At 45.3% G+C, this 19617-nt stretch overlaps 2 protein-coding genes across 3 annotated transcripts; one reads left to right on the forward strand and one right to left on the reverse strand.

Annotated features, from left to right (window-relative positions):
- Positions 1-215: 215 nt before the first annotated feature.
- Positions 216-5176, reverse strand: buc (bucky ball). The gene is made up of 7 exons (XM_088643998.1): positions 4541-5176; positions 3987-4051; positions 3630-3794; positions 1785-3542; positions 1489-1602; positions 1207-1320; positions 216-879 (listed from the first exon to the last, which is right to left on the reverse strand). The coding sequence occupies exons 2-7, from the start codon at positions 3991-3993 to the stop codon at positions 848-850; spliced, it is 2190 nt and encodes a 729-aa protein (XP_088500124.1). The 5' UTR covers positions 3994-4051; positions 4541-5176; the 3' UTR covers positions 216-847.
- Positions 5177-5759: 583 nt separating this feature from the next.
- kbtbd2 (kelch repeat and BTB (POZ) domain containing 2) lies at positions 5760-19409 on the forward strand. Of its 2 annotated transcripts, none has more exons than XM_088644000.1 (4): positions 5760-6346; positions 12275-12861; positions 14719-14884; positions 15434-19409. In XM_088644000.1, the coding sequence occupies exons 2-4, from the start codon at positions 12689-12691 to the stop codon at positions 16985-16987; spliced, it is 1893 nt and encodes a 630-aa protein (XP_088500126.1). In that variant the 5' UTR covers positions 5760-6346; positions 12275-12688; the 3' UTR covers positions 16988-19409. The 2 variants fall into 2 exon arrangements, with proteins under 2 accessions (XP_088500126.1, XP_088500127.1); XM_088644001.1 differs by lacking the exon at positions 5760-6346 and adding an exon at positions 6542-7170.
- Positions 19410-19617: the final 208 nt, after the last annotated feature.

Consider the following 19617-nt stretch of genomic DNA (forward strand, 5'->3'; position numbering starts at 1 on the left):
TTTTGTCCTCACCAAGATGAATTGAGATGTAAGAAATTTAGAAATGGTTTTGGTGGCTCAATCTAATGCACAAAGGCTATTGAACATCCAAGAAACAGCTTTCCAGTTTGAATTTCACTGGAAAGCACACAGTGCTTTCCAGTGAAATTCAAACTGGAAAGATCCAAGACCACAGACCAAGGGATCAAAGAAAAAACAAACAAACAAAAGCTACATAGATTTAAAGTGCAATGCAAAGATTTAATGACACAACAACACTGTGCAGTACATGATTCCATATGTCAACATTACATTGCAATGTTTAAAATATCTGCACTATAATAAAAAGTCATGAACAAGACACTTCACACTTGCCAGTCCAACAGACTAACAAGGTTCATTGTTCTTTACTTTCTCTCTCCAATGCAATGAGCTGCGTTTCCACTGCCCAAAACCTCATTCTGGAAACCACTCTCCATGAGTGCACTGCCTTACAATTGCAGAAACATTGACTTTGAAGCCTAAGAAGGGAAGATGAATGCATGCCAAGTCTTAAGATCAAAGGGTTTGTCCCTTGAGGAGCTGGGGTAGAATTGAATTGGTTTAGTTCCAGAACCAAGTTGGTTCCTTGAGGAGCGGCAATTGTTAAGGCCATGCTCAGGGAGAATGGTGTCGAGCAAGAATTGGGTTGAAGGACTACTCCAACATGGTTTCAGTGAGCAGTGCAAACGCAGCTCTTGCAGCAAGCTGTTCTCTGCTGCCTTTAAATTCGTTCTAAAGCAAAAACGTGTTCATTAATTTTATTATACGTGCTTTGTGTACATTTTAGGTTACGTGGAACAGTGTTTAAGTATGCAGTGCCCGATTTTCAGTATCTTGTGCCTCTTCTCTTGGTGGAGCCTATAGATATTGGAAAGGAAAAAAAAAACATTAAGAAGTACATAGAATCAATTGCCACAAGTCATTTTCCCCACACTATTCAGTGCATTCAGAATGTACCAGCATACCCCTCCCACTTCTATAAAAGAAGCAATTTAGGGGGGATATTGTTAAATACTAATTTCAGAACAAGAGACTAGGCAAATGCTTAACAGATGTAACAGTAGGGAAGATTACAACTTGGGAAAGAACTACGTTAAGGTTCTACTACATCCTGTGAGGGATGGTTTTGCATAAGCAAGTCAACACGAAAAATTGAAGAATATCTTCTATAAGAGTGCAGCATACCTCTGCCTCTTTGGACCCTTGGAAGATCTCCATCTTCATTGTCATCACAATCATTTCTCCTGGGCTTCTGGTACACAAATGCCTTGTATGAAGCCCTTTTACGTGGAGGTCTCTCTGGAAAGGTGTGGGTTCCGAAAGAAGGGTGTCATTTTTAACTCTCCTAACCTTCTACATAATGAATACATGAGGGCAGGCTCAAGTGTTCCCAACCAATTTGGGTTACTAAAAAGATCTAAGCATTCAAATACTGAACTTGGGGTGAAATGCAACAATCTCAAGTACCTTGATCTCGTCCTCGTGAAGGATATGGTTTCCATTGCTTTGATCTTGGTTTGGCGCCATAACTCTCCCAACTCTCCTGATCAGATGTCACTGTGCCTTCTCTCCAAGGCTTCTCTGCAGGAATAAATATCAGAATGGTTAAAAAAAAAAAAGACCCCCTCAACCTAATCAGTACAAACTCTCAGCTTGAGGACAACTGTAAAGATTCTAACTTGGCAGGAAATAAAGTCAGATATGAATAAATTTACTGTGGAAAATTATATAAAACATGAAGCTTTCCGGATCTCATGACTTACCCGTTTGGCGTTTAAGGTGGACATTCTTCGTTTCCTGACCTTTATGTTTTTCGGCTTTGGACGCAGTCTTGTGCTCCTCACAACACTCACTCTCCTCAAGATATTCTTTCCCTTGATGCTCATGACAAGCAGAGTCCTCGTTATCACCGCAACAGCCTTTTCTGGATTTTTGCTTGGGGAGCGGTCTAGCAGCACTGCAAGGCTGGGATGGTCTCTTCGGATGAGGGGGCTTTTTCATACTTGCAGCTTTTCTCGACTCTCTGCCCTTTTTCGACACCTCGCCTTTCTCCTCTTCGACGAGCTCTTCGTACGTGTCCTCCATCTCAGTGTATTCCGCGTTTCCCGATGCAGAGACTTTGGATTTTTTTGTTTCTTTGGATAAACTTGAGCCACAGGTTGCACAGGTTTTCATTTTTGGACACACTGGGCACTCTTCTTCATGTAATAAACTGTTTTGGATCTCTTCCCCAAGACGTTCTTGCACCTCATTTGCCACATGACCCAGTCTCCCCCCTGCATACACATGGCCAGGCATTAAATCAATATCTTCCAAATCCGTCGAGAACATTTCATCCCTGGAGGAAAGCTCATCCAAAGACGGACTAAGAACACTCTGCCGCTCCTGGGCAATCTGTGGATAGTAGCTATAATAGTAGGAATTCCCAAATGTAGACAGATAACTTGAAGGGGGAATAAATGAGGCCGCTGAATCTATGTACCAAAGAGGATTATCTTTCTGCAGCTCTTCCGATGGAGCAGGTGCACCGCAAGACTGTTTTGAGTTATTGTACTGCAGATCCTCGCTACCAGGGACTTGCCTTTCCACACTCTTCTTTTTGTCAGCTGGGGAGGGCATCTTGGTGACCACTTCATGAGCTTGTTCAGCACCCTCGTGAGCCAACCAGTTGGAAGGGGGAAGGTTCGATGGCAACGGCTCAGCCAGAGGCCAAGTGGTGTCACCGCCTTGTTTTGAAGCCACATCACAGCCCTGCACAGCACCCGGCTGAGGATCCAGCCCGGTCAACTTGTCAGATTTGTTTCTGCCACATCGAGTACCTTGGTTTTCCCGGTTTCTGCTGCCTGAGCCATCAGTGAATTTCTCCGGGAAGGCCGCGTTGACCTGGGGCTCAGATTCATCTGAGCATTGCGCTTTCGGCCCCACATTTTCTTCGTGAACTGAGGAGCTATCCAGGGGTAGCACACCCTCACAGGAACTGACTGACCAACCTTCCTGGCGAGCCAAGTCTTCCAGCCTCCTTTGGTTAGACTCCATGTCATATGCAGCAGCAGCAGCAGCAGCAGCAGCAGGTTCACTGAACACTTTCTTTGGCGAAGACAAGGGCTTGTCTCCCGATCTCACTTTTTTGGGGACGCTCCTCTGCGGCAGAGGTTCTTTGCCCTCGTTCTGTGCCACTTGTTTCTGCTCATCCCCCGGCACAAATGTCCCAGAGTTCTGGGAGGCTATCCCAGAATCCAGCTCCTTTTCACTAGCAGGATGGCAAGCCCCCATTTTGCCCAGACTTTCGATAAGTTTATTCACAGCTTCACTAGGATCAGTCTGAACCTCCGAGGTGGCAGTTTCCCTCCTCATGCGCGTTTGGTGGTAGCGAAACCTTACATCATAGGCCCCAGTGGAAGGAAAGTGAGGGTTAAACATTCTCCTGTAGTCCATTGGCTGCATTGGTGCCTGTGGGACAACATATCCTGGATACTGCATGTATGGATAAGGAGGCAGATAGGGACGCCCAAACGGGAAGCCTGCAAATTACAAGCAACACTCAAAAGTTTAACATACCTAAAAGGAGGCAGCAGGAAAGCACAGAGGCGGTGAAGCTCTTGACATACCTGATCCATGGAAGCCATATTGACCAAAAGGATTGTTCATGTGCCATTGGTATAAAAAATAGGGTTGAGAAGGTGGTTGTACATAGAAAAACGGTCTTGTGTGATTTACCGGATGCTGATGTGGTTGCCCACTTCCCGATGAAGGATGCTGAGGATTATTCATTTCTGCAAGCAACGGGAGAAATATTGGAAAAAATTAACTCGATTCCCACTTGGTACAAAAAGCAACGAGTTAGCAAAACGGCCTTGGTTAACAGACGGTCAAGTCCAACCTGGTAAACTCAAAGTTCACTGCGAATCTACTACATGATAGCTACCACTGGTTGTGAGAGAAGAGATGTTTAAAAGGAACATTACCTTCCATCTTTTCCTTCGTGCTCCAAGAGACACACACAGCACAGGATACTAGACACGCAAAGATACTGTGGACGGAAAAAAACACCGTGCAGGTAAACTTCCTTCATTCCCACCCCCCACAACGTTTAATTTTTACACTCTCACAATCCCAGTTTCAAAAGCCATCTTCAACATTTTATACCATAAGGGGAAAATGCACCATCTCCACGTATTTCAGAAAATGCATGAATAAAAACTGCGTGAAGAGATTAATTTCGTAGAAGTCGTGCGTGGCAGGACAGGATTTTAAAGTATACGAAAGTTTTTTTTTTTTACCCGAGAGAGGTAAAACCCCATACCAAGTATGGAAACTAAGCTTTATCGGTTAATACAACCACTCAACGCTCACGAATCGTCCTAGATTCTTCTACCAGAAAAATAACGATACAGAGCTCTTTCTGGTTATATCACCCCTAATAATGGTATAAGAACAGCGAATTACAAGAATTGACGTTTTCAGGAGATAGCCAACAAACCAAACTTTTGGGGGGTAAAACAGAGAAATACTTACGAACCTCAATCAACTGTGAATGTGACAATTAAATTCAGTGTAGAACTCAGAACAGTGCACCAAACCCTGGAGAGTATAAAATTCTCTCTCGGTCACCTCCCTCCACACCATCTTTATAAAGTAGCAACGCTCCGATAATTGTTAGCTAATTAGTCCGCATTCAAACAGGTGTCCTCGTCTTCTTGTCCTTAATCCGACATTCACATGCATACAACTGTCTGAAACGACTTGCTATTGTAACAGAAAAAAAAGAACAGCTAGATTGATCTAACTTCATGAGTCAAAAAAGTAACAGCGTTCTACTTTATTATATGATCTGTATAATTTGGTCAGCTGTTGTGGTTCTATAATAAGATATGTAGTTTCGGGAATACTATCTTTGGGTGTTTATTTTATATAGAACACTTATTATTAATTATTATTATTATTATTTACTAGGTCTTTTAGTACTGTCTGTTTTTAGTGCCCTGATTAAAGTTCAGTCCGGGCTTGTAAAATCAAGTTTTCCTGAAATTCTCCCCTAATTACATGTCAAACGATGTCAAACTTCCCCCGATCTGTCTTGCGGCGGGCTTTCCTGGAAAACTTTAGAATGAAAAACCCAGAGAATTGTTAATTATTGTTTTGGGGGCTATCATCGCCATCTTTCTAGAGGCCGTATAATTGCAGACTTGTTTGTACCTTTGAAAACTTAAAAATAAAACTTGTTCGTAGCTTCGACAGATCCTTCTCTTTCCTGTAATCATCAACAGCACTCTTCGCCTACACTAGGTTGAGTTTTGAACGGAAAACAAAAACTCATTTCCTGGCTGTACTCTTCCAGATCTCTCTTCCTCGGCATGATTTTGCTTCATTGTGATTAAAAAAAAACTAAACCGTAAGGTGTTAAAACACAAAAAGAGGTATGCAATTCGTAGTTTGCTGTCACCTTTTAAAATAAATACTGTGAAAAAAAATGCCCTTTTTTATCATGACAATACTGGGGCGGCCTGAATTGGATGAGGGCGTCTGGGTAGTAGCGGCTCTCTTAAAAATTAGCCTTGGTTTCGTTATGATGTTGTGCTTTGTGCTCTGCAGCTGCTGCTCCTACTGCGGACACTGCGCACAAAAAAAGGAGACGTGAAAAACAAAACTGGCAGTGTCATCTTCCTGCCAGCAGGGGGCAGGCCCGCCCTCCGGAAGAGCGAGACGGCACGCCGCCTGCTGGGCGCATGCCCAGTATCCTCATTTGGCCTTTGCGTGGGGCGGCAGGGCGCATGCGCTGGCCTGCAGGGGCTCCGTGCCGCTGGACTGTATTTGTGTGAATTCGGCTTCCGGAGCCCCGAGTGTCTCTGACGGCCGGGGGAAGAGCGGCGTTAAACTGGAAATACAACAACAACGGGAGCGCAGCGCGCACACACACGCACAGACACACACGTAGGTGCAGAGGGAGAGGAGCAGGGGGACGCTTTGCGCCAGCTGAGACACGAGTGGGGACGCGAGAGGAGCGGCGCCTTGGCCAAGGCTGGAGCTGGACTTTTGCAGATCGGCGGCTGAAATGCCGAGATGAATTGAGACGGACAGGGGGGCGACGAGGAGGGAGAGCGGCGGATGGGTAGCTCGCTAGGCAGTGCCGGGAGATCTCTGTGGGTGTAAAAATCCTGTGCATCTGCGGGGCAGGAGGGAAGAGTCGTGTGTCCCCCCCCCCACCTCCTCCTCCTCCTCCCCATCCCCACCCACAGACCCTGCGATCGCCGCCGGCAGAGAGACGGGCGGAGGCGGCGGGACCCGGCAGAGGCTCCCCGATGACCTTTCCGCGGGCAGGAGCGAGGTAAGGCGGCCAGGAGGCCCGGGCTGGAGACTGGCGCTTGGAGGGTCGGGAGGGGAGGAGAGCAGGAGGAGGGGGTCTCTATACTCCGGCTATTACTGGTATAATTTTATGGATTCCGGAGGGAAGACCGGGCTGGACGCGGAGAGGGGGGCGTTGAGTGCGTGTTTCTCCTGCGAGGGGCGGTGGGTGGGTGGGCTGGTGGCGGAAAAGTGAAGTTTTCTCGTCGCCGCCGCCGCCGTGGGTGACACATGTGGCCTAGCCGGGAGAGCGGCCGCCGCGCTGGGTGGCGCGGTGTGGCTGTCGCCCCGGGGCGATGCGCAGACAGACCCGGTTGAAAAGTGAGACGCACGCACACTTTCTCCCTCTCTCTCCCCCCCTCAAACACACACACACACACGGACAAGAAGAGAGTCAAAAACAGAGAGGCAGCCCTACATAACACCGCGTTGATTTCAGCTGGAGCTCCCACAGCGCCCCGGCGCGCACACTGTGTAGAGAAAAAACCGTTTTGTTGTTTGGCGTGTGGCGTCCGTCCCCCCCGGGCCCGCCGGGCACAGCTCGCACATGGGCGCCGTGAGGACCAGCCGTTAGCCGCCGCCGCGCCGGGTTGGATCTGCTCATCCTCGACTGGCCGGGAGTCGCCCCCCTCCTCCTCCTCCTCCTCCTCCCTCGTTTTTGGCGTGTGTGAGCCGTACTTGATCGCCATTGCAGCCCGCATTGCGTGGGCACTGGGGTACCGTCTCTCTCGTTTCACCGGAAACGTCCCGCAACGGAGGGATGTGGCGAGACCGTCATCCGCAGCCCGCTGTCGGGGGACCGTGCCGGTGTGTGGAAAACGCATCTCCGATGGGCCTCCTGTTTGCCCGCAGCGATTCCCCCTTTTCCTGAAACGTCGCCGGAACGCGTCATGTCAGGCAACTGATCAGTTATTAGTTTTTCAGCTTCCATTTTTTTTTGTCCTTTTTTTTTTTTAATGCAGCCCACGCTTGGCAAAGTGCGGAGGTGTCCAGCTCCTGGAGTTGAACTCGGCTCGGGTGTAGGGAACGCGTGAAGTATTGAAGTATTGCAGGATACTCTAGTACTTGCGTTTTCCTGTGCTGTTAAAAATGTCATCAATGTCTGATGAGAAGACAGAACATTTTAGTGTTAGGATGTATCTTTGGGAGATCGTCTTACCGCCCCTGTCTGAGTCAGTCACACTTTCTGAACACATAAACAGGCAGGTAAGACTGTATAGATGCTGTTGCTCCTGCAGCTACTTACAGATAATGACAGGTATACTATGTTTAAGATTGTTTAAGGTATACATGTTTAAGATCGCTTCGTTCCATTTAACCCTAAAACCTGACAAAATCAGTATTAAGGGTGCTGTCCTGGCACTGAAGCTTTGAATATACATTAGTCTTTCGGTAAGATCTCTTAAATTTCCTTCAGTTCAGTGCAGACGTGTTTGAAGAATCTTGATTGTTCTCTCACAACACTGATATACTGGGAGCTGGTTAATAAAGCAAATCTTGCAGTACAAATAGCTGGAATGCAGTGATGTCCAGGCTGTTAACTTAAAATGGCAAATGTTGTTATGTCATTGCAGTAAAGAGTGTAGGTTATTTTAAATGCACATTTAAACTCAAGGTTCTTATTTGTTGTATCCCCAAAATACAATGCAGTCCCCAAAGTGACTTTGCTGTCATTCTGCCCCATTGACTAATTGGCTTCTCGCCTGATGCCACAATCTAGCACAGTGAATGCTTTATTTGATAAATAAAGGCTCCAAAAGTTGCTGTTGCCTCAGGATACAAGTAGATGGAAAGGTTTTACTTTCCCAAGCTGCTGTCACAATTTGGTTTATCACTGCTACGTCTCTGAAATGTGAGGACTCTATACCTGTAACTGTTTAACATTAGGGATTTGATTATTAAAAGAAGTGTTTTCTAAAATTGAAGAATTAAATGAAATAAGTGCATTTTTTGCTGCGGGGAAGAACGCCAAACTATGTAACATCCCAACCGACACCATTACCGCAGTTGTCAGCAATGTACGCTTTGTGTAGACTTGTCCTTTTCAGTAGGTAGCTTGTATTAAATCACGATCCACATGATTGTAAGAAGATCAGTTCCCTCTTTACAAATGCAGTGCTATGTTTGTATTTGAAGATGTTCGAGTACAAGCTGCGTCAGTCTGTGTGGCCTGCAATGGAACTAGTAAAGGTTAATTCCACTCCGAGGAGCAGAATAAAGAAACAGTTTGTCATCTTCTTCAGGTGTGCGTGTGTTCAGCCTATATTTTTCATTGCAGACAGTTACTTATCCCACAGGTCTAATTACCTTTTATTAACCTTTCCTTCTGGTGGTCTTAAAATATGCCCTTTCATAATTAGGTACAGCGGGAGACGAGACACGTTAATCCGACATGAACATTTTAACTTGGTTTTCTTGTTTTATTCTTTGCAATAATACGAGTCATTTGTGTAGAATGTTGAACAAACGCCATTTGGTCTGTATAGCCTGTTGGGTAGTAAGTAGATGGAACGATCTCATCCAGCCCTTTCTTGAAAGAAGCCAGGGTATCAGGTTCAACGACATGGCTGGGTAGCTTGATGCGCACTACCACAACACACTGGGTGTTTCTAGGTGGCTGCTGCGTAGCCCTCATGTAAAAGGTTTAAGGACAACATAACATTTTACTTACAACGCAATCTTGCAGTAAAATGGATTTTTAGATTGTAGCTTCTTTCACTGAGAAGATTATAGAAAAGCATGTGAGACAGTTATCTTACAGCGGAGCTGGGGGAGATACAGACACAGAATTGAAGCTTATCAGAGAAAGTCACAGAGGAGTCTTGTACAGTAAGAATTTTATCTTTGATGGACACCCAGAATTGTCTTGATATTTTATTCCGTTTTGTAAGTACTGTTTTGGTCAGTATTTTGTATGGAAATTAAATAGAGTAGTTTATATTAGCTTATTATTTAGTTTCTGTCTGTAAATATTACCAGTTACATTTAAAGGGGGCAGTAATGTAATATACCACCATGTTAAATGTGAATTGCAGAAGGATCTGCCTTTGTAGTGGTATTGTTTTGTTTATTAGACCCATTTTTTGACAGTTGTTGTTAATTTAATTATATTTCTATAATGACTAGTTATAATTGTATTTCTCAACATATTGTACTCATAGGATCTTCTGTAACTGGTCATTAGTCATTTTTTCAGCACCAGAACAGGCAAACATGAAACAGCCATTTTGTTTTCTTCACACACACCAGTTTGGAAGGGGGCCTTGCTCATCTTGTCTTATAGAACCGTAGCTTGTATTGCAGCATGGGAAAGATGAAGACCTCACCGTCCGCTTCACACCTAACCACCCAAAGTCGGAGAAAGAGGTGGCAGAGATTTGTAATGCTGTTGTCTTGATAATCCGCTCCAAACTGTCCACTGATCATCGGCATTTAGCCATTGAGCTGCTTGAGGTGGATACTTTTTTTGTGTGCTACAGGCATGTCCGGTTAAAGTCATGCTGCTGCTTTCCTATTGCTAGCTGTTAAGGTGAGGTGAGAAAAGGCTGATCTTTTCTGTGATTGAACCAGGCATTGAACACCAGGGTGGTTTGATCATGGCCTGTGTCTTCCCTCCCTAGCCTGGAGAAAGGCAAGTGTCTGGCTGTGGTTTTCACACCAAGGTCCCTGCCGTTTCAGTCTGCCTCGGCTCAGTAATCTCCCCCCCATTTGGAGTGTGCATGAGTTTTGATAAAGTGGCAAGGCCGTTGACTCTTTCTGTAATGTCTAATTCCTGCCCCATTTTTGTTTTGAAGTCTTATTTCAGGTGCTCTTTGCAGTTACATTACACATTCTTGCACCATTGTGTCTGCGTGTTGAGAACAGTGCAGGGCTCTACAGCCCACGCCGTGTCCTCACTCCTGCAGTTCCACAGGCTGCTCGTGTTCTTCTGTGAGTAATGCACAGTATGCTGCAGTGATTCACTAGTGCTGGGTTGCCCATAGAAACTGTTGACTCTGTTGTGCTTGAACAGTTTAGTTTCATAATTTGGATAACAAAGCAGCAGTGTTATTTGCAGATACTGAATAATACTTTATGCTTAATAATCGGCATATGTTGGATATGCTTTGAACATGAGTTATTTTTAATAATCATAATTTCTCGTTAAAATGTACTAATCCCATGTTCAAAATGGAGCGTATCTTCTTTAAATGCTCATAAGTCATTTCTTTCAGACATGAAAGAGTTATCGTTTTCTTCACACACGCCACTTTGCAAGCATGCGTAGCTTCAAAACATTTGAGATGAGTTGTCCTTCCCGAGACTCGAGAGCTTTGCAGTGCTTAATGTAGGTTTTACCCAGGAATGCGTTTATGCTGAATCGCATGACAGCCACATCATCTTTCCTTGATTCACCCTGTGTAAGCTGACACAGCTGATAAAATGCAGTCAGACACCGAGTTGAGAGCTGCGACTGCCTGTTTTCTGTTGTCTGTGCAGGTGCTTCCCTCCCTTGCACTTGAAAGTGTCCGTCCCCCCAGGCTCTCTGTGGGACCGATGCCATGGAGGGAAGCTGGTTCAGCCTGCTGGCGAAGAGCTCAGTCTGTTGGCGGCTCCGTTTCTCTTGTCCGATGGGTTTCTTGCGCACGTTAGTTGCCCTCCAGATGCATCTTGACACATGCGTGTTTCCAGCAATGTCGAGTGTCGGTGGTAGTTTTTTTTTTAAACCAAAATCATAATTTTGGGAGACCCTCTGTGTTTAGTTTTCTCTACGTATTTTTAAGTGCTCAAGATTTTGCTGGATTTGTGGAACCTTGACAGATTTCACATTTTCCCAACTTAGTTTTAAGTTTTCATTAAATGAGAAACTGCATTGTCCTTGTAAATTGTGCACAGTATTTTCACATATATTTCATTTGACCTTCATAGGGCAGGTATTCACAATACAACTTCTCTTCACTAGCTTTCGACTGTGTTCAGTCAACATTGGAGTTTTGATCAGTGAAATATTCCATTTTTAGGGAAATATAAATCAGGGAGTCTTGTTATATGACATTCAAGTTTCCTGTGGTGTTAAAATTGCTTGCTTGATTGTTAAGCTCATAGTAAATGCAGAACAGAAATGATCATGATCTTTAGCCCCAACCTTCCCCTCACATCACTGCATGATGGAATTAAATATGCAGTGTCCTGGGTTTATACAGTCTGGCCTGCTAAAGTCTCCCCCTTAACACAGTAAAGTAATTTCTCACCTCCCCTGTGCTACTGTGTCTCCAGGTGCAGGCAGCACACCAGCAGTAGATGAAGTGGCCTTCCCCCTTTCTTGTCATCCTTTTAAAAAGCTATTTAAACTATAAAAAAACAATATTAAATAACTTGGGGGGGGGGGGGGGGGGGAGGTGTAGTCCGCACAGCATGGGCGTCTTGGGCACCCAGGTGTTCTGCTGGGCGTCGAACCAGAAGAAGCTGTCCACCGAAATCTTGTCACTAGAGAAGTAAGAGATTCAAGTGGCCACTTGTGTTGACTGCAGTGCAGGCCAGTTCCACCCTGGACAGCAGAATGAAGAAACGCAGCGGTCTGGCTGTTTGGGCCTTCAGGGTTGCGAGCAGGATTGTAAACTCACGTCCCTCCCTTCCGAAATAAACCCAGCTGCCGAATTTGTTCCCTCTTTGTACTCACCCGCGTGGAATTAACATTTACTAGTAAAATTGATCTGAATGTCAGCCGGTTCACTTCTGCCACTGCAGTGTTACATTACTCACCTGGAAACGCTAATTCTAGTTTAACTCTTGAGTTGCGCTTGTAGCCGGCAAGCACAGCCAGGGTTTTTCGGTTTTAAAGAAAACGAGGCCTGCTTTACTAGCAAGAGAAGGATGTCTCTTGATCGGTGTGCGCGAGGGCTGTTTTAACTGGGGTGGTGTTCTCTCCTAGGCACTGGAGCCGGCCCACACTGATGTAGCTGCCCCTGAGGACACTGCCACCTGACTACCTCAAGTCCCCAGTAATGTGCTGTGTCATTCCCAGACTCCACACGAGTCTCCGCAGGCTCCCTTCCGACGTCCCTGGGGGAAAGACTTAAGTTACCCGATCAATGTGGAATGACCTGGGAACTGGCTCTGAATCCTAAAGGAGGTTGCTGATTGAACTGGCTTAGGAAACAAAGAACATCGCCTTCATCGGCGTTTCTTGGACACGTTGATCAGCAGCGCCCAGAGGCTTGCTTTTTTTTTTTTGACGCCGAGTTCCTGAGCTTGTGTTCTGCTTCTCTTGTTGTTGTTGTTTTTTTTGTTTGTTTTGCTCTCTTGCTGTGTGGCTCGGACTGGGCGTGATTCATGGGATACAATCATGTCAGACCTCACTGAGCGGAGGCCAGTCAATACGGAGTACGCTGTCTCCCTGCTGGAGCAGCTTAAATTCTTCTACGAGCAGAAATTGCTGACTGACGTTGTGCTAATCGTGGAGGGCACTGAATTTCCTTGTCATAAAATGGTCCTGGCGACATGCAGCTCCTATTTCAGGTGAGTGATAGTATTTCCTTTTCATTTCTGTGTGATGTTGCCGCGTATATCCCTGATGTGAGAGCAGATTGTTTAGGTGTTTATTTACCAAGTTGCGTGGTGGATGAACTCTATAAATCCAGCTCTGTCTCTATGATTTTTGTTATGCCTTTTGAACAACTCTATCCAGCTTATTCTGTGGGGAAAAACGGCTTTAAAGAACCATTTTGTTATTCCAGAGACAGTCCCAGCAAAGAGGGAAAAGCTGTAGATCTTTCACTTGGTGAAAGTGGTTGGTACTAAACTGGCAGTAGGCTTTCTTGGGTGTTGAATCAAGTTTATAATTATAAATCTATTTGTGCTGTCTAAAAGTAACATTATCAGAATAAAATGCTTCCTTTAAAGATTACCCCACCACCAAAAAATAATGAATGGTGACAAGTCCCTTGTAATCAAACCAATTTGCTCCACAGTGCTCTCTGTAGAGAAAGAAGATATGTCTTAGTTGAGTAGGCTTGATTATGGGCAAGTACCTCCATTTTATAAATTGCAAGGCAGGAAGTATCACATGTCAATGGGCATCCAAATGTGAAGCATCACACGACCGAAGCGACCAGCCAGACTGCTGGTTTGCATTCACAAATGATGTGACATTGCACACCTGAAAATAAGTCTATGAAATGGTCTACGACAAAGACAGCAGTTAGCAAACCGGGATGTACATTTAAGGAGGTATCAGTCCCTTGTTGTCTGCTGGATTTTGGGTGTTAAAAAGTGGGAGAATGAAGCATAGTTTGTGGTAGCCATGTAGCTGGAGATAGGGGTGAGTGGGTAGTTTAGTCAATACTGTACAATCATGGCACATGAACTCAATTTTTAAACACAATTAGGTGAAATTCACATTTTGGTTCTAAAATCATCATTTGGATTTATTTCATCTCATACATACAGAATGCTTACATGAGTCCAAATTTGACCTAGAAAACTAGTTTTGCAGAGACTATATAGAAGCTGGGAATGGCTGTAGTATATACCACACGGGTTGGCTGAAGATGTAGGTGATCTGTAGTTGTGACATTAGCTCCTCTATTAATGATGGTGTGGGAGTGGGGCGGGCTGAGACTAAGTTGATCTTTATAGTGCTTCAGTAAATTCTGGGTGAATTATATTCTGAATGGCTGTTGATGTAAGGTAAATACCAAGTAGAAAATAAATTTCATAAGGTTGGGGAGAAGCTTTTTCTTTCACAACAGTAAATTTGGGTGACCAGGCTTTGTCCTGGAAGACCACAGTCCGAACGATTTTGTAGGTCACCTTTAAATGCCAGTTCAGACCGATAACGTGTTTGATCAATTTAACAGATCAGTCATTCCCTATAGGTCAATTTCAGACTGCTTTGGTTCTGGAAGGCTGCAGAGTATTTACATTTTTTTTCCAAGAGATCCTAAAACTACTTTGTTAAACTCTCTGCCAATTCTCCAGCTGATCTGAGTGGTTAGTAATGGATCATTTTAAGGTGTCTGCTGGACTCTCTCTCTCTCTTGGAAGAGAATTGGTCACCCTCTGACTATTGCATGTTGACGGAGCTCAGTAGTAACATATATTGATCACAGTAGAGTGCTTCAGCATACAGGACCCATCACAGAACATGTTTTTAAGACGAATGAGAAAAGTAAATTCATTGCCAAGAGTAACATCAGTTCCTATTGAACCAAACGTTTTTGAACATTTTTCATCTTCAACTAAAACCTGTTATAACCCACTTACAACCTACCAGTTTTTAGCGATACCATTCCATGACATGGAAACATGTGGGTAACATGGGGTATGTGTGTCACGGACTGCAGTGTGAGGGTAAATCTCCTGTTCTTCCCACAGGGCAATGTTCATGAGCGGACTCAGTGAGAGTAAACAGACTCATATTCACCTGCGGAATGTGGACCCTGCCACTCTTCAGATAATCATTACCTATGCATACACAGGTAACCTGGCAATAAACGACAGCACTGTTGAGCCTCTGTACGAGACGGCCTGCTTCTTACAGGTGAGCCTCAATGCCAATGTTTGTGTAAGGCAAAGGGATGAGTTACATTTAATGCCACCCCTGATGATTTCATTCTTAAATACCTCCACTGAATGTAGTTCACTGTTGTGAACGTTTAACCTTATACCATGTGAAATAGGACAATATCAGTGTCCTTTGTAATATATATTGTTTGTAATTTTTACATAACTGCTGTTTTATCATGTAATCCCCAAGGTAATGTATATCATGCTGGATTGTTTTTATTAAAAAATGTCATTGCATGAAAATAATTGTTCGAGGGACCCATCCTAAGTCATAATATGTTGTATTAAAGTAATTTTTATTTAAAAAAAAACACAAAAGGTCTTACTAATCTTTGCTGGGGGTATGCTTTAGAAGGTGGGAGCTCTGTGCTGGGACATGGAACATCCTACTAGAGTGCTTGAGATAGAAGCTATGTAGCAAGCTTTACAAAAACACACTTTTCCCCTATTCTGGTTGCTTAACTGCAAATAAAATAAATAAAACTGTTGACTTTTTAAAATCTTTTCTTGCTCTGCCTCCCAGGTGGAAGATGTGCTGCTTCGATGCAGGGAGTACCTGGTCAAAAAAATCAACGCGGAGAACTGCGTGCGGATGCTGAGCATCGGCGACCTGTTCAGCTGCAACGAGCTCAAGCAGAGTGCCAAGCGCATGGTGGAGCACAAGTTTGCGGTGGTGTACCGCCAGGAGGCCTTCCTGCAGCTGTCCCACGAGCTGCTGATAGACGTGCTGAGCAGCGACAATCTCAATGTGGAGAAGGAGGAGACGGTGCGGGAGGCGGCCATGCTGTGGCTCGAGTACAACATGGAGTCGCGCTCCCAGTACCTGTCGTCGGTGCTCAGCCAGATCCGCATCGACGCCCTCTCCGAAGTGACGCAGCGGGCCTGGTTCCAGGGCCTGCCGCCCAACGACAAATCCGTGGTGGTCCAAGGCCTCTACAAGTCCATGCCCAAGTTCTTCAAGCCTCGTCTGGGCATGACGAAGGAGGAGATGCTGATTTTCATCGAGGCGGCAACCGAGTCCCCCGGCGACAGCCCCGGCGCGGGCCCCTCGCACACGGCGGTCTGCTATAGCCCCCAGGCGGAGAAGGTGTACAAGCTGTGCAGTCCGCCGGGGGACCTTCAGAAAGTGGGAACCCTGGTGACCCCCGACAATGACGTTTTCATCGCCGGGGGCCAGGTCCCCCTGAAGAACTCGATTGCCAACCACAGCAAGACGAACAAGCTGCAGGCCGTCTTCCGGTCGGTGGACAGCTTCTTCTGGTTCGACGCCCAGCAGAACACCTGGGTGCCCAAGACGCCCATGCTGTGCGCCCGAATCAAGCCCTCGGTGGTCTTCTGCGAGGGCTACATCTATGCAATCGGTGGTGACAATGTGGGGGGCGAGTTGAACAGGCGGACGGTAGAGCGCTACGACTGCGAGAAGGACGAGTGGACCATGGTGAGCCCCCTGCCGTACGCCTGGAACTGGAGCACCTCGGTGGTGGCCCACAACTGCATTTACATCATGACCCACAACCTGATGTACTGCTACTTTCCCCGGGCCGACACCTGGGTGGAGATGGCCACGCGCAAGACCAGCCGCTGCTTCGCTTCGGCGGCCAGCTTCGGAGACCTCATCTTCTACATCGGGGGGCTGCACGTCGTCAGCAACTCGGGGATCCGCCTGCCCACCAGCACCGTCGACGGCTCCTCGGTGACGGTGGAGATCTACGACGTCAACAAGAACGAGTGGCGAACGGCCGCCAACATCCCTGCCAAGCGCTACTCCGACCCCTGCGTCAGGGCGGTGGTCATCCTGAACTCCCTGTGCATCTTCATGCGGGAGACGCACATGAACGAGCGGGCCCGCTACGCCATTTACCAGTACGACGCGGAGCTGGACCGCTGGTTCCTGCGGCAGCCGATCTCGGAGCGCGTGCTCTGGGACCTGGGCAAGGACTTCCGCTGCGCCGTGGGCAAACTGTATCCCTCCTGCTTGGAGGAGTCCCCCTGGAAACCCCCCACCTACCTCTTCTCCCCTGACGGAGCTGAAGAGTTCGAGATGGACGGCGAGATGGTGTCCCTTCCCCATGTATAGCTTTCAGCCCGCGGACTGGACCGTGCACCTCAGAACTGCTCTCCGAGGAAGGGGGTGTTCTCGATCCAGGATGTTCAATGAGACAGATGTTTCAAGCAGTATTTGAAAAACCAGTGCGCAGAAGTCGGTGTGCCCCCCCTCTTACAACTAGCCCCCACACACGCGCTCACATCCTATCTCATGCCTTGTCCCTTCACACGCAGTACTAAATGGAATGTCTCAGACAGAAATTAACACGTTAATTCCCTTCGAATATATAGGTAAACACGTGTAAGTCGTGTCATCGTGTTCTCTAAACGCGTCTCGATTGCTTTCCTGTTAAAACCACTTCATAACTTGCCAAGTCCCCCATTCCTTCAAAGAAAACTCGCATACGTTGTAACGGAAGTCATTTCTTAATTCATATCGTCAAAAGTGAAAGCATAAACCCCAAAGCACTAATAAAAGAAAACTCTGGAATGCGACCGTATTTCTCCTACCATCCTGTGCAGTAAACAAAACGAGATATCAAAAGGCTATAGCAAGTTGCTTATATTCAGATCTTTTGGCTTTAAGAGTCACTGGATGGTACGAGCCTTGTTATACGTTTTTTGTCTTCTCTGCTTGCCTGATGGGAATGTTACCGTGCAGATTTGGTCTGTTTTCATATGTAACATGCACTTATTCTTTTTTTTTCCTCTGGGGCTGTATAGGTGTCTGGGTTATTCTGCAGTTAGCAAGATGTTTCCCTGTGTTTTCTTCTGCCTGAAAGTACTCCACTGAAATATTCCACGTTCTGACCTATACAGGGCTTAGTGTGCAAGAGACTCTTACAGAAGGCGATAGATGCCCTCCCTTGAACGCTAGACAGTGTGAAATTCTCCTGGTGATGGAGGACCTCATCTTTTAGCACAGTGCAGTTCACATTTGTCTTAGAAATGGCACTCTGTTCTCATCACACCACAGCAGAGGTAGAGTGACACTACTTGTATTGGTCAAGCCATAACCTTGATTACATATACCGACATTTGTTGGTCCCTGAGGTTGCTCTGAGAGGAAGGAGTTTAGAGGGGGAGAATCTGTCTGCAAGGGGAGATGTGACCCTCTGTAATGAGCCACTGCATACTGCGCCCTGTCACTCATACATAGACACTGGTTTTTCACCTTATGAAAAGGTGTTCTGTGAAAGAAAGTAATCACATATACTCACATTTTATATAAAGTCGGGATGTTTGTGCTACAGAGCTGAAACGAGACTGCTTTTACTCTTCCTGTTTGATAAGTGCAAAATTGTCCAGTGATTAGAGTGTTAAACTGAAAAAAAAAATAGAACAATAACATTGTAACATGATGTGCTTAAAATCAAATTTGAAGCTTGTGTGCTTTGGTCATTCATTGTACATTTACATGAAGAATTTTACGTTGTACAGATGTATGTATTATGCGCCAGTCGTCTTAAAAACCTTCCTGCGCATAAATCGTATTTTACCTGATTCATATTAAATGTTATGGTCCTGACTAATACGAATTAAGCCTGTTTACCTGTATATACATGTCAGTTGCTACTTCTGATAATTAATACAGGGGTGTTATACTGTTTCTACAATGTGATCTAAATAACTGAATAACTTAATGCACTTATGGGGAACTCCATGGAAGATGATGGCAACCGTACCAAAACCTCATTATTGTCCCACCACTGATAAAGGGCAGATCTATTTCTTTAACAGCAACAGCATTTAGGAACGGGGACCTTGTGGCTGCTGGTTCAGTCAGAAGTAGGCCCTCCTTCAAGAGTAATCTAAACTTCTAGCCTGTCTAATTGGACACAGGTCTTCCACACAGCCGGTAGTTTACAAAGTTCGGACTCCGAAAATGTTGCTGGATTTGCAATAGGATTTGCCGGCCTGTTTTTTTTTGTTCTTTTATTTAGTGCGGGTCTCTTCAATACATGCCTCCACTCTCTCTATTATGAAAATTTTGGGCTCATGCATTATTTTCCTGCTGCTGAAATATATCTATATATAAATATATATTTTTCATTTGTTAAAAAAAAGTTTTAGTGTGGAAATAACCAGGTCTATTTTGTATTAGTTTTTGTTGTTGTTAATTTAATATCGGACATTACTGTAGTGTGATTGTGTATAGATATCCTTACCTATCGTTTTTCTTTTTTTAATTACTACTTTTTTTCTGTGAGTGAACTATTGAGGAATCTTGCTGCTGTCTGTGGAGAAGAGCAGCTCCCCGGTGTTGCTCTGGAATTCGTCCCAGGAACCACTAGCAGTAGCAAAGGGTAAAAGGGGGCTTCCTCTGTTCTTAACATGAGCACAGGTGCTTCATGATAAACCTTACTAGCATCTAGCATGTTCGGCTGCATCATGTTCCTTTGGCACTGTATTTTGAATGACATTAATTTATTAAAAAAACAACTTTACACAAACCTGCAGTACGGAAATCTTATTTGTGCAGTGGTGTTCTTATGCGCAAGTGTTCACTCAGCCACATAATGCGATTCTGGATTCTGTGCACCTGGCTAGTGTAACACCAGGAGTCACAATGACTCAACAGAAGGGATCACAGCAGTTAACGTTCATGATTCATTTATTTTAGGTTGCTTTATAGCTTTGAATCCTTTACCTTGCTTTAAA

The sequence above is a fragment of the Lepisosteus platostomus genome, chromosome 8 (genome assembly GCF_059453375.1).
Source record: "Lepisosteus platostomus isolate fLepPlt1 chromosome 8, fLepPlt1.hap1, whole genome shotgun sequence".
In the NCBI taxonomy this organism is placed as follows: domain Eukaryota; kingdom Metazoa; phylum Chordata; class Actinopteri; order Semionotiformes; family Lepisosteidae; genus Lepisosteus; species Lepisosteus platostomus.